The 24,713-nt window shown below is 38.8% G+C and overlaps 1 protein-coding gene across 2 annotated transcripts in view; it reads right to left on the reverse strand.

The window, feature by feature from the left end:
• RELN (reelin) overlaps nt 1–24,713 on the reverse strand; it is a 499,373-nt gene that overhangs the window by 23,967 nt on the left and 450,693 nt on the right. For both annotated transcript variants that reach the window (XM_032873314.1, XM_032873313.1), the window contains exons 47-57: nt 21,708–21,848; nt 20,293–20,470; nt 18,269–18,462; nt 14,622–14,878; nt 11,637–11,791; nt 10,366–10,580; nt 8,018–8,195; nt 5,336–5,511; nt 5,077–5,183; nt 3,567–3,809; nt 2,908–3,083 (exon numbers count right to left, since the gene is read on the reverse strand). In XM_032873314.1, the coding sequence (XP_032729205.1) occupies nt 2,908–3,083; nt 3,567–3,809; nt 5,077–5,183; nt 5,336–5,511; nt 8,018–8,195; nt 10,366–10,580; nt 11,637–11,791; nt 14,622–14,878; nt 18,269–18,462; nt 20,293–20,470; nt 21,708–21,848 (2,020 nt within the window). The remainder of the gene's footprint in view (nt 1–2,907; nt 3,084–3,566; nt 3,810–5,076; nt 5,184–5,335; nt 5,512–8,017; nt 8,196–10,365; nt 10,581–11,636; nt 11,792–14,621; nt 14,879–18,268; nt 18,463–20,292; nt 20,471–21,707; nt 21,849–24,713) is intronic.

Here is a 24,713-nt window from a genome sequence, read left to right on the forward strand (position 1 = left end):
AAATGATAATTACGTGACATGATAGAGGTGCTCTCACTACAATGGCAATCATATGACGATATACATATGTATCAAATCAACATGTTGTACAAATTAAATTTGCACAAAGTTAAATGTCAAATATACTTCAACTAAAACAAAACATAAAAGGGTTAACCAAATAGGGTGCATGAGAGCTGCCTCTGGAGAATGGGAAGAATGTGAGAGGTGGAGGTAGGAGAAACACATTTAGATGGGAGGAGCGTGAGCAAAGACACAGAGGTGGGAAGACACTGTGTCATGTCTATAGGAGAGCATGAGCTATGTTTTGGTCCAGCTGTAGAAGGTGTAGAATACTGGGAGAGAACATGAGACAGATTAGTGAGTTTGGTAGACCATGAACTGTAGTCTTTGGCTTTTGACCTTAATTTGGTAAGCCATGGGGAGCCATTAAAGGTTTATGAGCAGTGGAGTAATGTGCTCAGAGCTGTGCTCTGTAAAGACGAGTCTGGCTGTGCTGTTGAAGGACAGGTGGGAGTAGAAAGGAAGAATAGTTACTGGACTACTGATTTAATGAGTGCAAGTGGGAATAGAGCAAACGGAGAAGATGGGATGGGTGCCAGGCACACTGGAAATTAGAAGGCTGCAGTAGCTGGTTAGATGTGAAAAGTTAAGAGTGAAAAATCAAAGACTACTTCAACTTTTAAAGCTGATCAATAAGTCGAAGGTGGTGCCATCAACAGAAACAGGAGAATCAGAAAGAGGAGCTGGTAGGGAGAGGGAGGAGATGAAGTTCACTGTTTGCCGCTGCGAGCTGAGATGCCGGACGATGAAAAGTGTAGGAATGTACACAGAATGTAAAAGTCCTGAATTAATGGTTGGTGAATCAGTCGGGGTTGGAAAGGCAGCTCTGGGAGCAAGTCTTAAACATGTCCCAGAAGCCAAAGGATGAATGGAATTTCCAATGGGGAGACTATCTAAGAGAGAAGAGAGCAGAGAAGTACTGCAAAATGCTGATATCTAGAGCGTCGGAGGAAGAAGAGGAGCCAAAAAGGAAGCAGAAGTAGATTCCCAGGAGGAAAGAGGAGAAATGGCGGAGAACTCAGAGCGGGAGAACAAGCGGAAAACAAACGCATGATGGCCCCAGCTGCGGAGGGCAAAGACAACAGTGCCCAGCGGTACAGATCAGAAAGGAAAGGCAAGAAATGGGTGAAGTGCAGACAATTGTTGGTGACTTAGAAAAATGGAGTGTTGGTGATACTTTAAGTACTACATTTCTGGGGATGAACTTTTTTCTTTTTTTTAAACAAATGGATTTGGTTAGAGAAGATGATGTCCATTTCTTCAGTCTGGGTTGACAGAGGCAGCGAGACAGGAGGCTCCAACCAACTTAATCAAATATGACAACTTTGATAAGGGCCTGGTGTGGGCCTGCTAGAGGGAAAATCTTCTCTCTTAAAGGAGGTGGCTTGGAATTAGGGGTGGGGTAACACCAGACATGACCTTCAGCATCCTTTATGCCACTTAGTTAAGGATAGAACTATAGAGTGGTAGTATTTGAGGAGATTCCCTCACTCTTTAGTTTCTGAAGGAAAGTTTAACAGAAAGCTGAGGAAAACACTGAACATCCCTAATCCCTCTCTTTTTTTGCAAAAGATCTGAACTTTTAAATCGTGCAAAATCCAAAGCTCTATACCCATTAAATAACAGCGCCCGATTTCTCTCTCCTACAAGCTGTGAATACATTTTTATTCCTGCTAGAAAGGATTCTTACTATTAACCATCATTGAAGGACATCTTTTTAAAACATTTAATAAATTTTTTTAAAAGATTTTATTTATCTGACATAGAGAGAGATCACAAGTAGGCAGAGAGGCAGGTAGAGAGGGAGGTGGAAGCAGGCTCCTTGCTGAGCAGAGAGTCAGATGTGGGGCTCGATCCCAGGACCCTGGGATCATGACCTGAGCCGAAGGCAGAGGCTTAACCCACTGAGCCACCCACGGGCCCCAAACATTTAATAAATGTTTTAAATAAACAACCAATTGTTTTTGAGTAACAAAGCATTTTTCTGTAATACCCTTTTTGATAAGATATTTTATAAAGAGAAAAACATCAATTGATTTTGCTTTATCTTTCTCTCTGATTATCTGAATACTAATGATCTCCTATGACTTTCCCTTTACTCTCCTTTATGAATAAAATATGCATGTAAAAGATTTGAGAGTCTTTTTAAATCTGAGGATTTGGAGGAGTTCCAACTGGGCTACTGTATATGTTTGTGTTTAGAAGTCAGAGATCAGGGGCTCCTGGTTGGCTCAGTGGGTTAAAGCCTCTGCCTTCGGCTCAGGTCATGATCTCAGGGTCCTGGGATCGAGCCCCGCGTCGGGCTCTCTGCTGAGCGGGGAGCCTGCTTCCCCCTCTCTCTGCCTGCCTCTCTGCCTACTTGTGATCTCTGCCTGTCAAATAAATAAATAAAAAAACTTAAAAAAAAAAAAAGAAGTCAGAGATCAAAAAAAAATGGGCATGATGGAGAAGGATAGAAAGTGGCTTAATATATGAAATCAGTGTAGAGTAAGAGATACAGAAATTGTGTGTATGTGAGAGAGAAAGAGAGAGAAAGAAAAATAGGCAGAGTAGGTGGGGGTACCTCTACAAGCTTTTCATTTCCAGGGTTTGGGAAACTGAACTCAAGATTACATATATGAAATACAATCCAGTTACATTTCTTGCTATGTCCCAACAAACTAATTGATTTTATCCGTGCTCAACTAATCCTATCTGATAAAGGCCTTTGCTAAAGATTACTTCTTTCATTCATAAGATAAAGTCTCTTTTAAGGAACGGAATCAGTCATTTCCTTAGAGTTGTTCAAATAAGCATTCTCCCCATCCTCTACCCCCAATGTCTGGAGGAGCGACTTCCCCTTACTTTAAACTGCATCATATATCCTGGCTGTATAATGAGTTCTCTGGAGGAGAGAGCATTGTGAGTCTTGTCCTTCTTCTTATTCGGCCAATAGAGGTGGAAGGATGGATTGCCACAGAATCCTGCTGTTCTTACTGCATTAGGGTAAAAACTCCAGTTTTCTTCATGGGAAGTACCTTCTGTCAAGGGAAATTGGAAGCAATGTGGCAAGAATGATTTCTATGTAATTGGTACAATATAGAAATCCAAGGTGATCAATAACATTTAGAAGATATTATTAAATGCTCACATAATGATTAACCAAGTTAGAAAATGTAACTGCTAGTCTGGTTGACTTGTACTATTACGGAATTTTTGACACACTCTTAAAACAATGCAATGTGCATCTCTGTGGTGCAGAAATTCCTAAAGAAACTAAAATTATTCCGGATATTGAAATTTCAAATTATATTTATAACTGGACATTTTGTCTTTAACAGAACTTATTAAATTCTCAGTTGACAATTCAACAAACAGTTAATGTTAAAGATTCATAAACCACTGGGTAAAAGAACAGCTAACATTTGTTGAGCAGTGAATATGTGCTAGGTAGTTTCTGAATGCTTTTCACGTAGTAACTCACCTAAAGACATAAGCAGGCAAAAGGCTCACAAAATCCTTACCATCATCGAAAGTGTCGACCAGTTGGCTAGGATTGATTTCTGCTCCTCCAATCAGTATGTTGTCTAGTGCCCACTGCGCACGCTCCACTCCAGACACCACGAGTCCATTGCTGATCACAAAAGGCTGCCACCAGCGAAGTCGAGTTGTGTTGGTGAGGGCGTCCTCAGGAAGAAGTATGTAGTCGTGTCTAACAGAGATGTATTTCTGGTAATCCATCTCATGGAGCAAAGTCCAAGTAATTCCTATAGTAACAAATACACAACATAGTGACATATCTGGAAAATACTCCCCAAAACAACAGTAGACTGCAGCTACCATAAAGCTTCCCAAAGAAATCTTTGACTGGGAAATAATAATTGATTTCATTGACTTTAATATAAATGCTCACTACTGTTTCAAAAACCAGGCTGATGGTATGAGAGGAAGGGTAGTTAGAAACATTTGGCCAAAAATAAAAACACTGAAATAAAAATTACATACTTTCTGCTCCAAACATTTTGTTCTAGATTGCTATGTGCATTCTTTTTCATAAATAATGAGATACATCCATGTTTTGCATGTTTCTGGACAGGAACTCCTAGGAATTTAACATTTTATTTACTTTTAATGTAGTTTTTAAAAAGATTTTATTTATTTATTTGACAGAGATCACAAGTAGGCAGAGAGGCAGGCAGAGAGAGAGAGAGAAGAGGAAGCAGGCTCCCTACGGAGCAGAGAGCCCAGTGTGGGGCTTGATCCCAGGACCCTGGCATCATGACCCGAGCCAAAGGCAGAGACTTTAATCCCCTGAGCCACCCAGATGCCCTGGAATTTAACATTTTAATGTAGCTATTTTAAATCTAGGCAATTTTTATTTCATTGGACTGATAAGTTTCCCTCTTATCAATTGATAAGACTGTGGGTGGGATGTTTAAATTACTTAAGGAAACACCTTTGAATACCCTAAAATACTCTGAGTTCATCAATATCTCTGCTAGTCAGTCAAGTGATACCTATCTGCTAAAATTCATTTTCTAAGGACTTTCATGGTATTCTTGGTCTGGTTTTAGCTACTTCAAAATAATACAACTGAATTTTATTCAAATATTCTTTGAAAAACTCATGAATTCAGACTGTCTTCTTTCACAATAAAGTTTTCTTCTAGATTTATTGTTATTTATTGCTCACACAAAAGTTTTAAGTGTTTTTAAAATGATCTTACTTGGAAACCATATCAAATTTATTTCTGAATTGTATCATTTATAATCAAACTTCAGTTACACAGATTTTTTCTTTATTTATAAAGTGTGGAGCTTATTTTTTAGTGTGATTTCTCTCTTATCCCCTTGTGGGTAGCTTCTGTGGAACACATAGGTCTCAGGTAATGTGACTAAGACCTGCAGTTTTCTCTCTGTGATTTTTGCTATTCTCACTGCAAAGGCAGCAAAAGTTTGCAGAAATTTTTCTGAGGGGCACTGGATGTCAACTGGGAATCTGCTCCAAGGTGTGGCGTTCACCCCTGAAACGTGCCTCCATCAGTAGAGTAGTCCAACAGCACGCCTTCCTTCCGGCAGATGGGCCGATGGCAGGAGGTCATGTTGTTCTCACTCCCGATGCGTCCCCAATATTGCAGGAATCTGAATGCAAACACACATTATGATCCATCAGAACAGTGAATTAGAACAAGTGGTCTACTCAAGTACTGGATAACAACTTCTCCCTTAAGTGCGTTCCTTCCTTTGGGGCCAACTTGTGATGCTGTGATTAAAATAACAAAAAAACGACTTACTTAGCCCCTCTGAGGTCCAGATCTTGAGTAATAGCTTGTCTCACGGTGGATCCCCCAAAATAGAGCGCAGTGTCCTCAGCAAGAATGCCACACTCTGTACAAGTACTCCCACCTTCTAAGGACATCCATAAATCAGGCTTGATTTCTTCACTGTCAAAGCGTTCCTTCAGGAAAGTCTGGGAAAAAAATAAGTGGGATGTGCTTAAAGGTAAAAATTTCAGATAATAACTGTGGAATAATTTAGACAACGTAGCTTCATCTTGGACTTAAAAAAAATAGGGCCAATTTCAAATGCTTTTCCAAAGATATTAAAAAAAAACCTGATATTTCTCTACAATGTTCTTTTTCATCATATATTATGGTCATTTAAAGTGATTAAATAATGTTTAGTCATTGGAATTTTAAGTCTAGAAAGAATCATAAAATAAAACAACTGCAAGTTGGCTATAGTAACACTATTTGTGAAGTTACTTAAGCATATATTCTCTAAATATATATATATCTACTTATATTGTATATAGAAGTACAGTTGTAATTTATTATATGAAACATGCACAAAAAATGAAAATGTAAAGGAATAAGATAAAATAAAATGGATGTTCAAGCACTTTTTTCCCCTAACATTTTTCAATGGATTGTTCTGTTTTCTCCCAGGAGTGTGTGCCCCCTACCTTGAAGACTGCTTTAAGCAACCAGGACCCTCTAGCTTCTGGGACAGTGTGAACTTGGAAGGTCTATATGGTTAGACAGGGATGTTTGAAACCAAAGTTTTTTGTATGAATCAAAAGAAAATCAACTTTGGAAGTCAGGTTTTACATGTTTATCAGGTTCAAGATTCAGGATGATGATGAGAAATACTCAAAATCTGGAATATTTTCCCTACGTCTCCAGTTTATCTTAACTGAGAATGACCAACAATCAGGAATAGTCTATTTTCCAAAGAGAGTAGATAAATGAAATGTTAGGGTTTGTTATGGCTACATTTTATGTGAAATTATTTCATCCCCTCACATCGTAGTAAACATCTTGATTTTTCTATTCATTTTGACCATGGTACCTTCATTTTGTCCATAGTAGTTTTGCACTGTGTTGAGGTATAATTCTTAATGTTTTTTGTTTTGTAAATGACAGAAATGATGTATCATGAAAACAATTTGTCACAGTTGCAACTGCAGTAACTGTATAGAGAAAAACTGTAGTTTTTCATTTTTTTCAATGAGTTGTCTAGTTGGTGTCTTACTGTGTAGTTAAAATGATTTAAATGGACTCTCTTCAAACTCAGAACATAATCCTCTTTATAGTTAAGGACATGTAGTCACGTGTCAGACTTACCTTACCTTACTGATGTGAGCAAGTAAATGTAATAACTTTTTTTTAAAATTAGGCTTCAGTGCAGGGCTTGAACTCACAACCCTGAGATCAAGACCTGAACTGAGATCAAGAGTTGGATGCTTAACCAACTGAACCACCCAGGTGTCCCACCCCAGCAAATAAATGCAATTTTAAAAAATGGAGGTTTACATGTAAAAACACAAGAGTCAGAAGACTTGTACTGTTAACCATGTAAACTCTCATTAGAAAGGTCTGATCAGAGTTCATAATATAGACTTGTATAATTTCTTATCCAACTGAGGAATATTAATAAAATTTGAATGCTCATGAAAGAAACTAGACTTTTTTTTAGTTAATTCATTATCTAGGGCTAGGTTTCTCATATTATAATCTCATTTGATAACAAATAGACCAACAGCTTCAGAAACAAGTGAGCATTGCTCCAATGTTATTTTTTTAACTTATTAATTCCGAAGTTGTTGGTGTCTTATAGAAAAAAAAAAATGACAGAACAGGTTTGGTTTACATCACTTGCCACTTACATGTTTGATTTCAGCCATTTGTACTTTTTTGGCTTAATTGCTTTTCTGTTATTGCAATGACGAATGCATTATATTTGTTCACAGACACAGAGTGTATATATGGCAACTGTGTTGGGCCACTGTATTTACTTTGCACAGTAAATAATGACATAACAGCTAAAGTTTCCAAGAATGACCTCTCTATTCTTAATACACAGCCACGTTTCAGCAGTGGTCATCAGAGCCCTGAATTTTCTGAATAAATATTCAGGTAATGATAATATTGTAATAATGTTGGATGGTGACATAATGGGGACTACACATCGTGGTGAGCACCGAGTAATGGACAGTATTACCCAATCGCCGCGATGCATACCTGAAACTAAAATCACATTATATGTCAATTATAATTCAATTAAAAAATGCAGGTACTGTTTAGTCATTTTTGAAAATTTGTTTCTTTGTGATAACGAATCTAGGTTATTTGCTTCATAACATCAGCATCCTCCTTCGAACTGTCCATCTACAGAAAACGTGAAGAAGATTTAATATTGATTTCAAACTAAGAGTCTGCTTTAAAAAAAGCAGAGTATTTATGTTCTTCAAGTGATACAGTCTGGTTAATTTTATGAACTGATAAATTGTACCAGACTTGATCCTAATATTCTAGGCTCTAAGAAACCTAAGGCATATTCTTTAGTTGCCATCCAAATGATTTATTCCTGGGGCCCCCAAAGAATGCTGTTAAGAAGTATTAGTCTCACACAATGTCTCTTCAGGCATGACCTGTAGTGTGGGTAAATGCTTCTTTTGGGGACTTTAACATTACCTTTAGAGTGTGAGTCAAGAAGCAATTGGGCCCAGAGTATCCTGGATCACAGATGCACTGCTCCTTTAAGCAATCGCCATGGCCTCTACAGTTGTCCAAGCATCCAGGGCCCAGGTAGAAATTATCGATTGCCCACTGCATGTCTGAGTACTTCTGATAGAACCTCAATCTTACTGGACTATAGACAACACAAAAACAAAGGAATGAGAACCAATGTTAACTTGATTTAGGTCCACTTTCCTATGTGTACATTCAGTGCTCAAGAGAAAAAAAAAAAACAATATTTAAGACGATCCCAGCAGGATGAAATGGGTAAATAAAAAATGTTTTCTGACCACCATTAGCTATTTCTAGTAGAGGGACATTAAAGCCAGTTTCATTTAAATTTTATGCTCTGTGAGCGAACTTGGAAAACAAAATGAAAATGCAGTGGAATCTCTATTTCAGGCAATAGGAACATTTTAAAACGTGAAACTGTAACTATCGTAAATGAAGCTGGTTATGAGCTGGAGTCCGGAGGTTGTGTTGCTTTTTAGACCCATTAAGTACCATTTCTGAAATTGTACAGAAGGCGAGTGACTCTTTTGACGGACATGTGTCAGCAGGCACACTGTCCTCAGGTGGTCAGGGAACAGCAACTTCTGAACCCCCAGAGATAACCAATATTCTCAGAACAACTCTGCTAATTAGAAAACAATTCCAAAAGGGTTTTTTAAATGGGCAATTTCCCCGAGATTTTGATTTCATCTTTGCTCTTCTCTGTCTTCTGGGGAAAATACAAGCCTCATAATTAACCCTGTACAAAAATAAGATGCACTGTCTTGGTGTAAGAGCTCAAAGGGCATGAGGACACTCTCTGGGGTGATGTCAATGCTCTGTATCTTGGTTTATGGGGTGGTCACACGGGTTACATGATGGTAAGGACTCATTGTGCTGAACAATTAAGATGTGTGCATCTTAATGAATGTAAGTTATATCTCATTATAAAAAGAGAGCGGGAGAACGGGAGGGGTAAAATGAAGCAGTGACCTTATGGTGGCTCCCCATCATCCATTCACCCCAGGTGAGTCATACAAGTAACAGAACTTCTTTAGCCCATTGGCTGAGTCAGGGATGGGCTTTCCTGAGCTAATTTGTACCAACGGGATGCAAGGAGGTAGTTGCTCTGGTTCTGAAAGAAATACAACTCTATTTCTCTTCCTTTCTCTTACCAACCTTATGTAGGTAAGGATGCATTCTGCTTCAGTTTTCTCAAAGCTATCTATGTTCATGAGGACTGAGTGTGACATCAGTGTGGGGACAGTGCAACAAGAGTCAGAGTCAAAAAGGAAGAAGTAACAACGTCCTGGAGGACATTTTTGAGCTTGTGAATCAACCCATGTTAGAGTTTACTCATCCTTGTCTTTTCATTAGAGCTATAATACATTTCATTTTTAATTGAGTCCACTTGGATTGGGTTTTCTGTTACCTGCCGTGGAAAGTATCCTGATCTAATTTCCCAGCATGTTAATTGATGAAGCCCTTCAGATTTGTTGCAGGAAACAGTGAGTGATCATGTAGTTAATGATATTTATGGCAGACTGGCAAAGCCAAGTGCAAGCACCTTATTTAAAGGTTCTATATGCTCTGATCATATATCATAATTCTGTTTCATAAGAAGATTTTGCATTTAGCCAGGCTCTATGATTCATATGATGGAGGTATACCTGTCATTTTCTCTAGTGTATCTCCACCCCCCACCAATTTTATAGTTAAAGGTTAATCCTTTGGAATTGCTTTAAATTAACTTAGCCACAGACTTCTCAGGGAACGGTTGAATCATCTTGGCTCACCACTGCTCCAGGCTAATGACTTTTCACTGTGGGTGCATAACGTAATGCTTTGGTAAGAGAAAAATGAAATCTACAAACCACACTTGCAAAGACAGTATGAAAAATTACGATTTGTACAAACATCATAACAAGTTAGGATTTGCTCCTGGTTCCATCTATGGAGTGACAAGGCAATAATATGGAAAGCATGTGATGCATGGTGGACCACAGTCTACAAGATTCATGAGGAAGCATACACCTTTTGATGTGGTTCTAAGACTATCACTATTGGTCCGTCCCCATGTTCAGGGATTAAAGCATGGGAAATGGCAGGGCCTGCCAAGGCCCAAGTTTGAGGATTAAAACTTAAGGTCTCCTCAAGGTAGCTCATCATGGAAGTCACCAATTAAAGAACCTTTAGAGTTGGGAGTAAGAGAGCATTATTACCCACAATTACATAAAATTTCAGGCTCAACAGGTATTCCTAATGAACTTCTGGATACTTGGAACAAGGCTTTATTTTAACTTTCTACTTACTTCCCCACTAAGCTTTCAGGAAGTGGGTAGGTGATCCTTTTCCACCCTTTGGTTGGAAAGAATACAGATGGCTGAGAAACAGTTCCAGAACATTTGGGGTCTGCAGGTAAGCACTGAGGGACCAGATAATTCCAGCTCACACCAAAGTCAGTAGAATATTGCACATGAATTTGATTCTGGGCAACTTTTTCAGACACTTTACATCCAACAGAGATCTAATACACAGAAAAGAAAGATTGTCAAATGATTAAAAACGTATTACATGTTTCTGCTCTAAGGACCTGGCAACAAGAAAGTTTCTGATCACTTGATAGATGCTACAACCACATCCATCCTGTATTTCCAGGTTCATTATCTGTTCTGCTGATGGATAGGGGAGGTGAGGTGGTTGCCCAAGGTGACAAATTATAGAAAGTGCCAAATATATTGTGCAGGGACTTTGGAGAGAAGCTGAAAGCTGTGCTTCTGCCATGGCTGGCCGATTGCCGTGGAAGGCCTGGGCCCACTCTCACAAATTGTTGTTTGTTGTGCTAATGGTCTGGCACTACCATCTGGCAGAATACTCGATCAAGAAGGATTGCTATCAGCTTTTCCAAGTTTACTATTTTGTTGTACAATTTATGACTCTCCATAAATCACTTTCAACTACAAGTAAGATGCAATGAAGTGATAACAGAAGGTACTTCTAATAAGGCACAATACCCTTTGTTGACACAAAGAGATATACTGCAACATTTGTTATTAATACGGTGGAGTGAGATAGATAATAATTGGTTGACATAAAACAAATTGGCTTACATAAAATCTTGGCCAAAACTGATGTTAGTATTAATGCTAATCATGCCTTTGTTTTCTAGAATTTTCTTTCTCTAGAAACATTAAAATGCTCTTGTAAAAAAAAAAAGAGTTATTATGATCATAATAGCTTTAAGCTTCTCTTAAAGGAAGATATCGGCTAACTCATAATGATTATGGGAACTGGAATCAATATCCTACATTTTTATTGTCACTATTTTGCTCCATCAGTATTTAATCCTGAGGAGAAACACATTTATGAAAGTTTTATCTTGGCATAGTTCAGAAGTAAAATCATCTTAATCACTTTTAATCATTAAGTTAAATATAGTTGAGATGGACATTACTGAAACACACATTTTATTTTTCAAAGTAGAGATTAAGTCAGTGAAATGTCTGATCTTTATCTCTACAAATTGTTTTTTCATTTTTATATTGCTAGTGGATGGTTATTTATGTAACCATAACATTTTCACCTTGAACTGCATGATCCAGCCTTCCGTGGGAGTCAGGTCGTGGGTCACTGCGTACACTTCTCTTCCATCATGGCTGCCGCAAATCATGACGCCATCAGGGGAGTCACAGAATCTTTCTACTGTGCAATCATCATGGAATAGCCAATGCTCATTCACTTAAATGAAGAAAAATTTTATTTGTTTTATTTTATGACAAATTCATAGCAAAATTACTTGAAGCCATTTTTCACTCTATGCAAGATTATTTTCAGTAGAAATCTCTCTTACATTACATACAATCCACAGGCAAAACACTAATATAAACATACCATTTTAGGAACATGGGTACCAAGAGGTTGAGATATACCTGCTATCCAATATTGGTAAGTCTACATTTAGGAAAAAAGTGTATTGTATGTGTTATAAATGAAAAGCAAAGGGACATGTATACCAATTTTATTTATTTACTTAATTTTTAGTAATCTATACACCCAGTGTGGGGCTCGAGCTTATGACTCCAAGATTAAGAATCACATGCTCTCCTACTGAGCCCACAAGGTGTCCCTATATAAATTCTTTTTTTTTTTTTTAAGATTTTATTTATCTATTTGACAGAGAGAGAGATCACAAGTAGGCAGAGAGGCAGGCAGAGGAGGGGGGAAGCAGGCTCCCTGCTGAGTAGAGAGCCCGATGCGGGACTTGATCCCAGGACCCTGGGATCATTACCTGAGCTGAAGGCAGAGGCCCAACCCACTGAACCACCCAGGCGCCCCCAAATTCTTTTCTGATAAATATTTAACTTGTAGGGAGGATTTAAAGGACAAAGAGTTGTTAGTAATATGATAGGGAAGTAAGTTAGCTATTTCTACTGAAATACTCATAGTGTCATCTGCATAATTAAATAAATTATAATATTCAAACTCGTAGAACCAGAGAGTAGAATAGCAGTTACTAGGGGTTGAGGAGAGGAAGAAATATCAGTCAGAGGGCATGCGTAAAGTTTCAGGAATACAGGGCAATAAGTTCCAGAGATCTACTGTGCGACAGAGGGCCTATAGTTACCAATACTGTAAGGTATATTTAAAAATTTGCTAAGAAGGTTAAAAAAAGGTGGGGGGTGCCTGTGTGAAGAAGCTTTAGGAGGTGATTGATCAATTTGTGACCTTGGTTGTGGTGATGGTCTCTTGGGTGTATACTTATCTCCAAACTCATCAAGTTGTAGACATTAATAACAGCTTTTTGTATGTCAATTATACCTCAACTAAGTGACTAAAAACAGGCTTGTAAGAGTCAAAGGAAAATGTAGGCAACAAGACTATGACCTGATTAATGCAGAGTACATCCCATTGTCTTTCCTCCTATTTCTCAATCACACACAAGTACACATCTACACATGCACCCCACCCCCACCGCCCACAATGTCCTTTCTTTTCTAAAACAGTTGTCTTTAACAGTATGATTTTATTCCAGAAAGTTGAGGAATGGAACATATCTATAAGTTGCATCTAATTCACGATATACTCTGATTTTATAGGTCTCTTCCTCTGAAAGTTTCCTGGTTAGCTCGAGCATTTACAATGGCGACGAACAGGTATAATTGGAGGTGTGGGGCCACCGTGTGAGTAACAGAGTCGTATGGCATCAGAGAAGTCAGAGGAGAGACCAAACAATGTCACTGAAACTCAGCCTTCACCTGTGTGGTGTCCTTTGCAGTTCATCTGAGCGTTAACCAATGTCACAGAACAAGCAGTTTATGTCTGGGTTCAGATGGCTAACACAATGCTATTGCCATTACCTGCTAATTTTCGTTCCATATCCCATCCTGATTCATGGGATTTGGAGCTAGATTTAATCCTGCATCTACTACTCAAGATTCAAGGTACACAGTACTTGATTCAAGATTCAAGTACACAACCTGAATTCCATTGAGAATACCCCATACCCGTTTATTCCGGGGCGCACGTTTTAGGCTAGAACTCCGAATCCTGATGAAAGCAGGTTTCATTAATCAACTCCCTCATCAATCCCTTCTGAAATATCAGAAACTACTTCTGTAAGCAGATATCATAGCGTCTAGAAAACCAGTGTTGCAATTCTCCAATTGCACATCACCAGTCAAACCTAAAGTAAAACCCCATTTTTTAGGTACTTGAAAAAATAATCTGTATTTGCTTGTATTCACACAGAGGCAGTGCTTCAATTATTCTCTGACCAGAAACTCACTTACATAAATCTTTACACAGGGAAAAAATAAATTAATAATTTAGCCAGGGTCTGAACCAGGTCTGTGTAAGTCAATCTTCTTAATAACCTTCTTCAGAGAACGATTTTCAGATAACTCTTTCAGATAACACTTGCAGTATTGGTAGGAGCTGTATAATTCAACATCACTGCTTTGCCTGAGGATACCATGTTTTATGTAGTATAACCAAGGATGTGGCATGATAAAGCCACAAACTTGACATAAGACACCACTTTTAAAAAAGAGACCAGATTTTCAGTTAACAAGATAAGACATTAAAAATGATCATGGCATGTAGAGATCTTTTCTGGTTCAGGAGGATTACTGCTCTACTTCTAGAGAGAATGAAGAGTAACCAGCAAGACCTTTAGACATTCTCGTAAACATGAAATGCCATCCCAAAGGCATCTGACACATAGTAAAACAAGACACTTGTCTTTGGGTATTAAAACAAATGACCAGGAAATGTTGGCTTTCTACCCAAAGGAGAAAATATAGGAAGCACAGAAATGAAGACTCACTTAAAAAAAAGGGATTATTATAGAATGCTATTTATTAAAACATTCTTGCTGCTTGAATGAAAGAAAAGATGTAGTTACAACATAAACCAGGAAGTTTGAAAGAAACAAAAGGGTGAAAGCATTTTCACGGTCTCTATACCATTTGAGAACCTGTAAGAGGCACCACATTCTACTTTTTTGAAAAGACCCAAATCTACACTACATTTCTGCTGGATTTTTATTTAGCATTAGGGAAAAATGTACCTGCAGTTTTATCCTCCATAAACATGTCGAAGGCAATTCTCCCAACGGGGCCAGCGTCTGCGGGGGAGCGCTCATGCTGGGGCACAGGGGCGCTGCTGAAAGTGTCCAGCATGACGGTCCTCTGGTCAGCAGAGCCCGAGATGAGGACATTGTCGATGGCCCAATCATTCTGATCCAGGCCGTCGTGTCTTGGCTGCCACCAGCGGAAGCGAGTAGCAATCTCTTTAGCATCAGGAGGGAGAAGGATATTCACAAATCTGTGAGAAAATTATGGGGGTGAGGGTGGGGGATCATGTCAATGTCTCGTGAGTCAAAGATTTACAACAAGATATAAGATGTTACAAGTCACGTGGTGGGTGGGGGAGGGCATGAGATAAAATTTAAAAAATTTTAAATTTAATTTAAAAAATTAAAAAAATTATTTTAGTTTAAAATGTAAAATTTTTAATTTTTAAAAACCATGATAAACTGGCTTGAGTTTATGAAGGTTCAGGAGTCCCTAAATTGGGGAAACAGAATGTGAACAGATTCAAGAATTGTGGAACTACCTACTTATTCTAAGTGTCCCTGGCAGGCCTTAAAGGGACTTTACAATTTTCTGCTTGCCCAGGGCATCTCCAGATCTGTAGGCCTAGGGATATGTACTTTGGTAGACATAAGCCAAGACTAACTTTTTTTTTTTTCTCTCTCCTACGGATTGGTTTCATCTCTTCCTTCCCCTGGCACCTCGATTTCACTCTACTTCCATGAGTAGCAGCAATTTGCTTAGAATTTAGACATTGGATTGTGGCAGGACATCTGGGCTCGCAGCTTGAGGGTGCCAGGTTTTTGTAATTATTTTATCAGTTGCCTGTAGTTTGACATTGACTTTGTCTTTATGTTTTATTGAAAACACTATACGAAATACGCTGAGTAAGAACCGTGAGCTAAGAAAGAAGCCCAGCATGCTGTCCCCAACCCAGTCACAAAGAACATAGACAAATCTGACTTCATGCTCCAATATGAATCAGAACCAGCTAGACATATGGTCTAAAATACCCCTTCATCGCAATTATGCATTTAAAGCTCAAGAAGGTATCAAACTCTTTTGAACTTGTATTCACAGCCATAAAGTTGGCTGGGGAAAATAACTTCCTGTGGTTTAACCTCCTTTGCATAAATTCCTATTTTTAAAATCTATGCTAATCTACTTTCCTTTACTTTTAAAGGCTGCCTCTTAGTGTTAGTGTTCCCAGACCTAGCCAGTAAGCCCAAATTCATCCTGTGAAGAACCCTTAAGTTGAGGATGTTCGTGGTGGCCCCTTTAGTTTTTGTCTTTCACACTGAAGAGCATTCACTATTTTAGTTTTATTTATATAGTATCTACTTGTTGATTTTATTTTTCCTTCCTCCTTTCTCTTTTATGTCTGTCTTGAGGTACAGAGACCAGAAGAGTAGGCCATATTCCAGATGGGGACCAACTGAGACCCATTCAAATCAAGGATGCTTTTGGTTGGATTTTCAGTACTTGAATTTTAAATACTTTTTGAACTATGTCCTTCATTTTATGTATCCCAATACCAAGATGCATTTTGTGTACTAAAGGGTACACATGGAAAGCACAGACTATGAATCCTAGATCCTTACCTGTATAGTTACTGTCACTCTGGAGACCATCAATGCCTAGGCAAATAGTCTTTCCCAAAGTTTATTTCCCCATGCATTTCAGTTTTGAAATTCATCTGCACCTCTCCTTGCCCCCTTTTTGTATGCTCACCTTGTAAGATCTTTCTAGAACTTATCTGCATTGATTTGGCATGTTTAACATTTTAAAGTGTATCAAATAATATCAGAAATCTATCTGCTCCTGGAGGGACATACAATCAGACTTCTTTACCCAGAGCAATGATCTTTATCTTTTTTTTCTTTCCAATTTCTAAATTAGTTTCCCTTCTCTGATAAATCCTTGACCACATTTTACAAACTTTTGGAATGGAAATTTACCTAACTAAGGCTGTTGAAAGTTTAAATAAATTATGACCAACTGTTCCTAATTTGGTCAATTTGTTTCTCCCTGAGAGAACGAAAGTGGATCAGACAGTTCTGATTATATCTTAACTTCCTTTTTTCTATATATTATGCAAAATGTTCAAGAACTCATACCTAAGTCTTTATAACTTTTTCCATAAAGACTAAGGAAGTGGTTTACTGGGCTTATCTATTGTCTTCTACTAATAGATGAGCATGTTTTTTGCACTATTACACTGTGTTCCTCTAAGCTTCTCTGGATTCCTTTATTGGGGTCCAAATTTAACGCAGGTGCAGGATTTAAAAACATTTGCTTGTGGCTGGCATTTCCTCAACTGCCATTTCCCCCTTCTTCCTTCATAATAGGAGCCTATCTTTTTTGCAAGGTGAACAGTCACCCAGAATAAAGACGGTATGTCCCAGACTCCCTTGCATCTAGATGTGTTTCCATGACTAAATTCTGGTTAATGGAATGTGAATGGAAATAGGGGCAACTGGTAGGAAGTGTCCTTGAAGAGAGAGAGCACGCCCCTCCTGCCCATCCTCCCTTCTGCAGGAGGGAATGTGGAGGAGCTGGAGTTGCCCTTTTGGACAATGAGATAGAGGTCATGTGTCGAACGTGGCAAAAGTAATAGGTAGAAGGAACCTGGGTCTCTGATGCTTGTGGAGCCACTGTAGCAATCCTGGGTTACTTTCTTCTGGATTTAATTTATATAAGACAGAAAACAAAACCCTTCTGTTTAAGTTACTTGGGGTTTTCTGCCATTCACAACAACTTCTTAATGGATACATTGAGTTTAAATGAACATTTATAAGATTCTTTCATTGTTTTTACTTTACCTAATTTTTAGTCCATACCTGGTTTGCCATGCACTGAGGGATTATCTATGCTTTGTCTTCCTTTTTGGGTGCTTTTAATTATTGTATGTTTCTTGGTTGGGCTATATTCTTTCCTCCTTTCCCCTCTGCTCTGCTCTCTCCTTTCCTCCAAACTTCTTCTTTCTCTCTCTCTTACCTTCTTCTCTCTTCTCCTTCTTCCACTTTAATAAATATGTTATTTTACTTTTTAAGACCCTTTTTAACTTTTATCATTGGTCACATTGATTGCTTTTTGCCCTCTGAGAATATATATATTTTAAATGACTCATACATTGTGTTTATTAAACCCATTGTGAGGGTTTTGAAATAAATACTCAAAAAATAGACTCTGTGCTTCTTAAAGATATTTACATTTTATTCTGTTTATTTCCAAGTCCTCAATTCTCTAAAAAGGAGTGAACACTATATAAATGAATGAATGAATATATTGTTTTCCTATTTCTATTTTCCCAAATGTTGTTGAAATTAATACCATATATTCATTAATTCACATGAGTTTTTGCACTGGGTCTATTCACGACTGGCATTGTGATAACATATTTTATCTTATTCTAGAATTAAAAAATTAATTGTTCGTAAAATAAAAACTCAAACCAGCTGCTCACTCAGCTCAGAAACCTTATCTTTATGGCAGTCTCAGAAGCATCTCTACCAATGGGTATGGTTCCGGGTCGCCCACAGTCCCCATGACGAAAGCTGAAGACCTCATCAATCCTCTTTGCTTGACATACTCATTATTAAAGATGAAACAGAATACAAACCCAGGTTTACTGTATTGATCATAGAAAATTTCCATCAGCAGGTTCCAGGTAATGCCTCCATTGACAGAATATTCCAGGAGAACACCTTGGTTACGGTTGTTCGGTGTAATCAGGCATCCGTACATGAAGTAAAATTGGATAAACTCGGCATTAGTGAGGTTCAGATCCACGGTGACTAGCAGTCGACTGCAACCCTAAGGGAGAAAAGCAGAATCCAACAAAAACAGTGATAAAGAGTCGTAAGTGCAGGTTAAAGGTTTTCTCTGGCTTCCATCATTTTATATTTCCTTTGTAATACAAGTCCCATGGTATTGTAATACTGGTGTTTCCATCATCTCTCCCTTATCCAAGCTCCCAGCCTGGCCTCTAGCACACGGCAGGTACTCAGCAAATATCTGCTAAACTTTGAAATTTCATTATTAGAACTTACTTACAAAGAATGATGTATTCTAAGGAGATTCTCTCTTTTTTTTTTAATAAGCAAACTGAGAGATGAAATTAAAGTAACTATTCTGTTTTATTAAACTATTTCCAGTTACAGGCATTTTTAGATTTTTTAAAAGGTAAAAACTATTAATAAAAGAGCATGTTGAGATAACTATTTTAATATGAAATTTTAAAATGACTACATCTAAGGATTTCATACAATTTAATTGTTAATTACAGATAATAGTTGTAATGATTTTTATTTAAACTTTCATAGCTGATTTTAGTGTCATCTGTATTAACTTATTAGTGTAGATAGGCCAATATTTCTTAGTTGAACACATGCAGAAAACTAGGCCTCTTGGAGTTCTGCCTACACTAGGAAGAGTATTGTAAACGTGCATTCTTAGTGTTAAGGATTATAGAAATCTTGTATTGTTACTGTCAGCTAAAACACTGAAAAATAATACACTTTATTTGACCAAAAGCAAATTCCAAGCTAGGGAACGTTAGGAAAATAAAGACCTGACAATGAATTTGTAATTTTTGAAAACAAAATTGCTTATGAAGGGTATTTAAGTATGATATTAAAGAAATTCTATTTTTAAACACTTTATCTTCAGCAGCAATTAGAAAGACCATAAAATTTCTCAAAGAAATTTTTTTCTTTTTGTTTTTTTTAAGGTTTTATTTATTTATGAGAAGGAGAGAGAGAGAAGCAGAAGGAAAGGGAGAAACAGACTCCCCGCTAAGCAGAGAGCTTGACATGGGGCTCAATCCCAGGACCCTGGGATCATGACCTGACCTGAAGGCAGACGCTTAACCGACTGAGCCACCTCGGAGCCCCATCAAAGAAATTTTCTAACATTGCTGTTGTCATTTGCAAAATAATTTGCTATAAATAAAAATGTTTAGTCATTACTGTTATTCTTTCTTTGATAATTTATAGAAAGAATTAACTGGGGGCACCTGGGTGGCTCAGTGGGTTAAGCCTCTGACTTCAGCTTGGGTAGTTGTCAGGATCCTGGGATGGAGCCCCACATCGGGCTCTCTGCTCAGCAGGAAGCCTGCTTCCCCCTCTCTGTCTCTCCCTGCCTCTCTGCCTATTTGAGATCTCTCTTTGTCAAACAAATAAATAAAACCTTAAAAAAAAAAAGGAAGAATTAACTGTTGTTAATAGATTCAGGAAACACTGAAGCTCATTTTCCCAATTCCTGGTTCCTTAAATCCCAAATCTGTTACAAGCTCAAGAGTTTTCAATTAGAGCATCATCCGGATGGAAGACCCTCACACATTGTGCAAGCACTCTCTCCCAGGATGAAAAGTCACTTAAGTCCTTTTTAATGCGTGCTTACATATGCCTTGTGCCGACACTACCTTGCATAATTAAATGGTCTCAACTGAGTTGCAATGGGAAACATGTTGGAAATAATTAGTATTTTCCGATTTGTGTAACGTTTCAAGTTCACATCAGGGTTGTGCATTTAGCGTGTCTAATTCTGCATCTTGATTTGCCAATTAAGCTTTAAAAGAGACTCAACTCTTTCGGGGGAACCTCAGCAGATGCAGAAACGAATGACCAGTAGCCAAATGCTCACCCCGCTGAAGTGGAGAGCCATTCCTGAAGCCACAGCACCACACACGGTACTGAGTTTCCCTCCGTTAACAGTCAACCAGTTCTGGCTGGCTGGAGCCCTGTTGAAGTTGTCTTTGAGTTGGGTTGGAAGGGAAATCTCGGGCTCATCACAGTACAGGCCACCCCACTGCTCGTCACAGCTGGGTATAGAGAAAAGAAAGGAAAAGTCAACATTAAACAAAACCTCCACGACTGTGTTCTCAAACTAGTGAAGACAGCTGCTATTCCTAGTCTGGGATGATGAAACCTTACTTATCTTCACAGAGCTTTCCAGAGTTCATCTGCTTTTCTAAACAGTGCTTTAGGTTAGAAATAATCTGTGAATTAACTGTCTTTAGGCATTCCTAAAATAGTGACTTGGGCTTACAGGGAAAGAATCAACTTCAGAGGATTTACTAGAGCCCTGTCTCTACATGACACAGCTCTAGCAAGCCGATAAGAAATTGTGGCCAAACTGAACCGGTAGGTCCTAATAACTCAGGAAATTGGTCTTTTTAAAGAGGCTTTGGGTCAATTAGGAATCCAAGATGCTATGTTCCAAAAGGCAGTGGGTACTTTGGGTAGCATCTGCCATCTTTGACCAAAGGACTGACCTTCATGTTCAGTGTGGGAAGAAATGTGAATGTAGGATGGAGGCTCTGGGGTCTCAGAGGTCATTCTGGATACGGGCTAGAATCATTATCCAAAAGAAAGACCCCCCCAGGCATGTGGAGATTAGCGGAGAAGGGGGTATGAATTCTCTATCAGCATCTTCATTCATACTACCCTAACAAACAGCAAAATCTTTGAAAATAAAGCACAAAGGCCTGTGGTACATAAGACATGCATACACACACACACACACACACACACACACACACACACACACACACTTTATTTAGATCCTTCCAAAGATGCTAAGGCTTGCGAAGTAAAATACTAGGCCTCTCCATTAACAGCAAATTGAGCAGGCATTTAAAACCTTCTTATGCAAACCACAGGGAATACCAATTCAACCACAAGTAATACGTATCTATTACATACATTCAGTCCTGAGTGAGAAAAATACTTACGACATACTATTTTTGGTCAGAATATACTGAACTCCTGAACCTCTTCCAATATCCTTTTCTGGGGTATCATAGGAACACAGAAGGAAATAAAATACAGTTGATGCTAATTCACCTTTTGCTTGACAAAATAGCTATTGTTCAGTTCCTAATCTCTGAGCAAGAAGGAAGATACCATATCCATAAGCTCTACAGTTATCAGATTTCAAGAAAACCATACAACTGACGGCAGCTTTGGAGCGATTACAGATCCAGGTTCGGAAAAATCTCCCGGCTGGGACGAGAGTCAGGAGCTTCCTACGGAAGGAGGAAAACCCAATGGACTTACACACAGCTTCCTTGGATGCACCTTCCGTGGCCACTGCACATATCTATACAGCCGTCTCCGATATAGACGTTATCTATGGCCCATGTCTGCTGCTTGTCAAAAGGGGCTGGTTGATGCCAACGGAAACGAGTGGCTTGGGACCTTTGAAGAACAAGAGAATTATAATGAAGGATGTGGTGGAAAAGAAAATGTGTTCTGGTATATTTGAACAAGTGCACAGATAGCTGCAATGAAAATGCGGGTACGTCTCTAACTCACGTTCTGAGAAAAGCGTTCGTTATTATAATTGCCTAGGCAAAACTCTAACCACACCAGACCAAACTGAACTGCAATAGCTTGAGAATATATTATCTTCACAGATAATAGTTAAGAATCTTTCCCAGCCTTGTAAAAACAGACAAAAACAGAAACCCATGCTAATCCTAACCAGTAGCCTCAGGGGAACAGCGAGTCCTGAATTTTGGGTGGTCACCATTGTGGAATGACACCAGGGTGGCTGCTAAGTTTTATTTGCAAATTAGGGAAAGATGCCTGTCCCTGAGCCACCCAAGCCGTGCTGCATTTGACTTGGAAAGCTTGACTTCAACTCCTCTGTGCTCCTGAAGACTAGACACTTTTGTACAGTGGGCATATTGGCCCACCTCTGATAGCATTCGTGAGGAATTCTCACAATGAAAGTCTTAGCAAGAGTGTAAATCAGAGGGATCCATGAAACTGTAGATAACTGGATGGAGAAAAAATAGAGAGGGTAATGTGGCCAGACTTATTTTATATTAATTCAAATGTAATATAAATAAAATCAAAACAGAGATACTCCCATTCCAAAAGCAGAAATGTATTTGCTCATTTGCACAGGTTTGGGAAGTGTCTTGTTGAGAAACACAAATAAACTTATGTTTTCAGAGACACTAGATGGCAGTAAGTCCAAACAGTGCTCAAGGCTCAAAGGATGGTGAACCTTCAGAAGCCCGTAGACAAAATAATTAGAAAAAGCGAAGTTTTATTTTACAGATTCATTTTTGAAGATTTTGTTTTTTAAGTTATCTCCACACCTAACATGGGGCTAGAACGCATGACCCCGAGATCAAGAGTCTTCTACTCCACTGACTCAGCCAGTCGGTCACCCCTGTTTCATGGATTATGAGACTGTTAATCACTCGACTGAGAGATACTTGTTTTGAGCAGGACAAAGACCAAACAACAGCAAGGGTTGTGTATTTTCTAATTGAAATCATACGCATTAAGTTTAGAAACTAGAAAAGAAACAGACCAGAACTACAATCTCCATTCTGAAAATACACAGTTCTGTTTGATATTTGCTTACTGAGCATCTACGCACTGATTTTTCCATAATACTTCTTGCTCCTCAGCTCCCACAGACTACCTAACATCCTCCCCTCACTTCCTGTGGCATTTAACTTCAACCCCAAACTCCTCCTGGGCCCCATCCTCTATCCCTCCATCCTGGCTACTCAGTCGGGAGCACCGCTCCTTCTCCCAGTTCCCAGAGCTCACAACACTCTTTCCCATCTTCTGCCTACATTTCCTTCCTCTCTCTGCCTGGTTACCCCTTCTGTGTCCCTCAGGTCTTGGAGGCAGTCTTAGGTCCTCAGAGAAATTATTTTTGGGGTCCCTTTAAAAATCACATTTATTCCAGAGCAAACCATTCTTTTCCTTTTATAGTATTTATCACAATTGTAGTTATATATTTATTTGCAAAAATATTTCTTAAATGTCTGCCTCCTCCTCAGAAGAGCAAGTTACAAGGGAACAGTGTTAATCCCCTTTTCTCAACATTATACCCTCCCTGCACAGTGCCTACCACTTAGTAGGTGCTCTATAAGTGCAAGCAGTTAAGGGGCACCTGGGTGGCTCTGTCAGTTGGGCATCTGACTCTTGGTTTTGGTTCAGGTCATGATCTTGGGGTTGTGAAATCCAGTTCCATGTTAGGGCTCTATGCTCAGTGCAGAGTCTGTTTGAAATTCTTTCCCCCTCTTTCTCTCTCCCCCTGTGCTCCTACCACTGCTAGAATGCATGCACTTTCTCTCTCAAATAAATAATTAAAATCTTAAAAAAAAAATTAACTGAACAGCACAGCCCAGCCCCGGAGGATCCTCTTCCAACTGCTAACTGTGAGAATGGTGGCCTCTTGATACCAACTCCCTGCACCTTTTTTTTTAAAGATTTATTTATTTTAGAGGGAGAACATGCAGGGCTGAGCAGAGTGGGCAGTGGGGAAAGGGGAGGGCCAGAGGGCGAGGGAGAGGGACAAGCAGACTCTGTTTGATGAAGCTGACCCAGGGCTCGATCTCATGACCCGGAGACCATGACCTGAGTCAAAATCAAGAGTCAGACACTTAACCAACTGAGCCACCCAGGCACTCCTGTTCAGTTACTTCTTAATGATGAAATTCATTAATAGTTATGCCTGTTTACATGCAGCAACATTTTATAAATAACATAGTAGAATATCATATCTCCATAGCACATGGTTACTTGGATTCTAATAACAAGTCAACACTTATATTCTTTTTCTTTCAGACTATAAATTTCTGAAGGGCAGGAAACATCTCTATCCCTTCAGGGAATACTGTTCTGTATCTCCAGTTCTTTTAAAGGGTAGGCAGGTAATCTTCGTTCCCTTAATGTTTTAGGATACTCCATCAAAGCCTTCATTACTTTTTATTCCAAGTGTTTATTTTTGCATAGTTTCCTCTCTTGGATTATTCTTCTTGTTTATCATTTTATTGTTGGTGACACCTATAGATGGGACTTCATAAATATTTTTTGAAGGAATAGTAAGGTGACAGCAATAAAGATGGTCTGGAATAATCAAATAAGAGATGTCTTCATGGCGGGTGGGCAGGGACTGGGGGTCAGTGCTGGAGGGGGCAGTGATCTGGTGGCTGTCAAAGCGGGAGAAGAACTCCCAGCAGTTGAGAGGTGGCATGAGCTGCCTAGTAGGGGGCGGCTTTCTGAATGTTGGTTGTGTTGAATCACAGTCTG

Source organism: Lontra canadensis, unplaced genomic scaffold (genome assembly GCF_010015895.1).
Source record: "Lontra canadensis isolate GAN:19392208 unplaced genomic scaffold, GSC_riverotter_1.0 scaffold48, whole genome shotgun sequence".
Lineage (NCBI taxonomy): Eukaryota > Metazoa > Chordata > Mammalia > Carnivora > Mustelidae > Lontra > Lontra canadensis.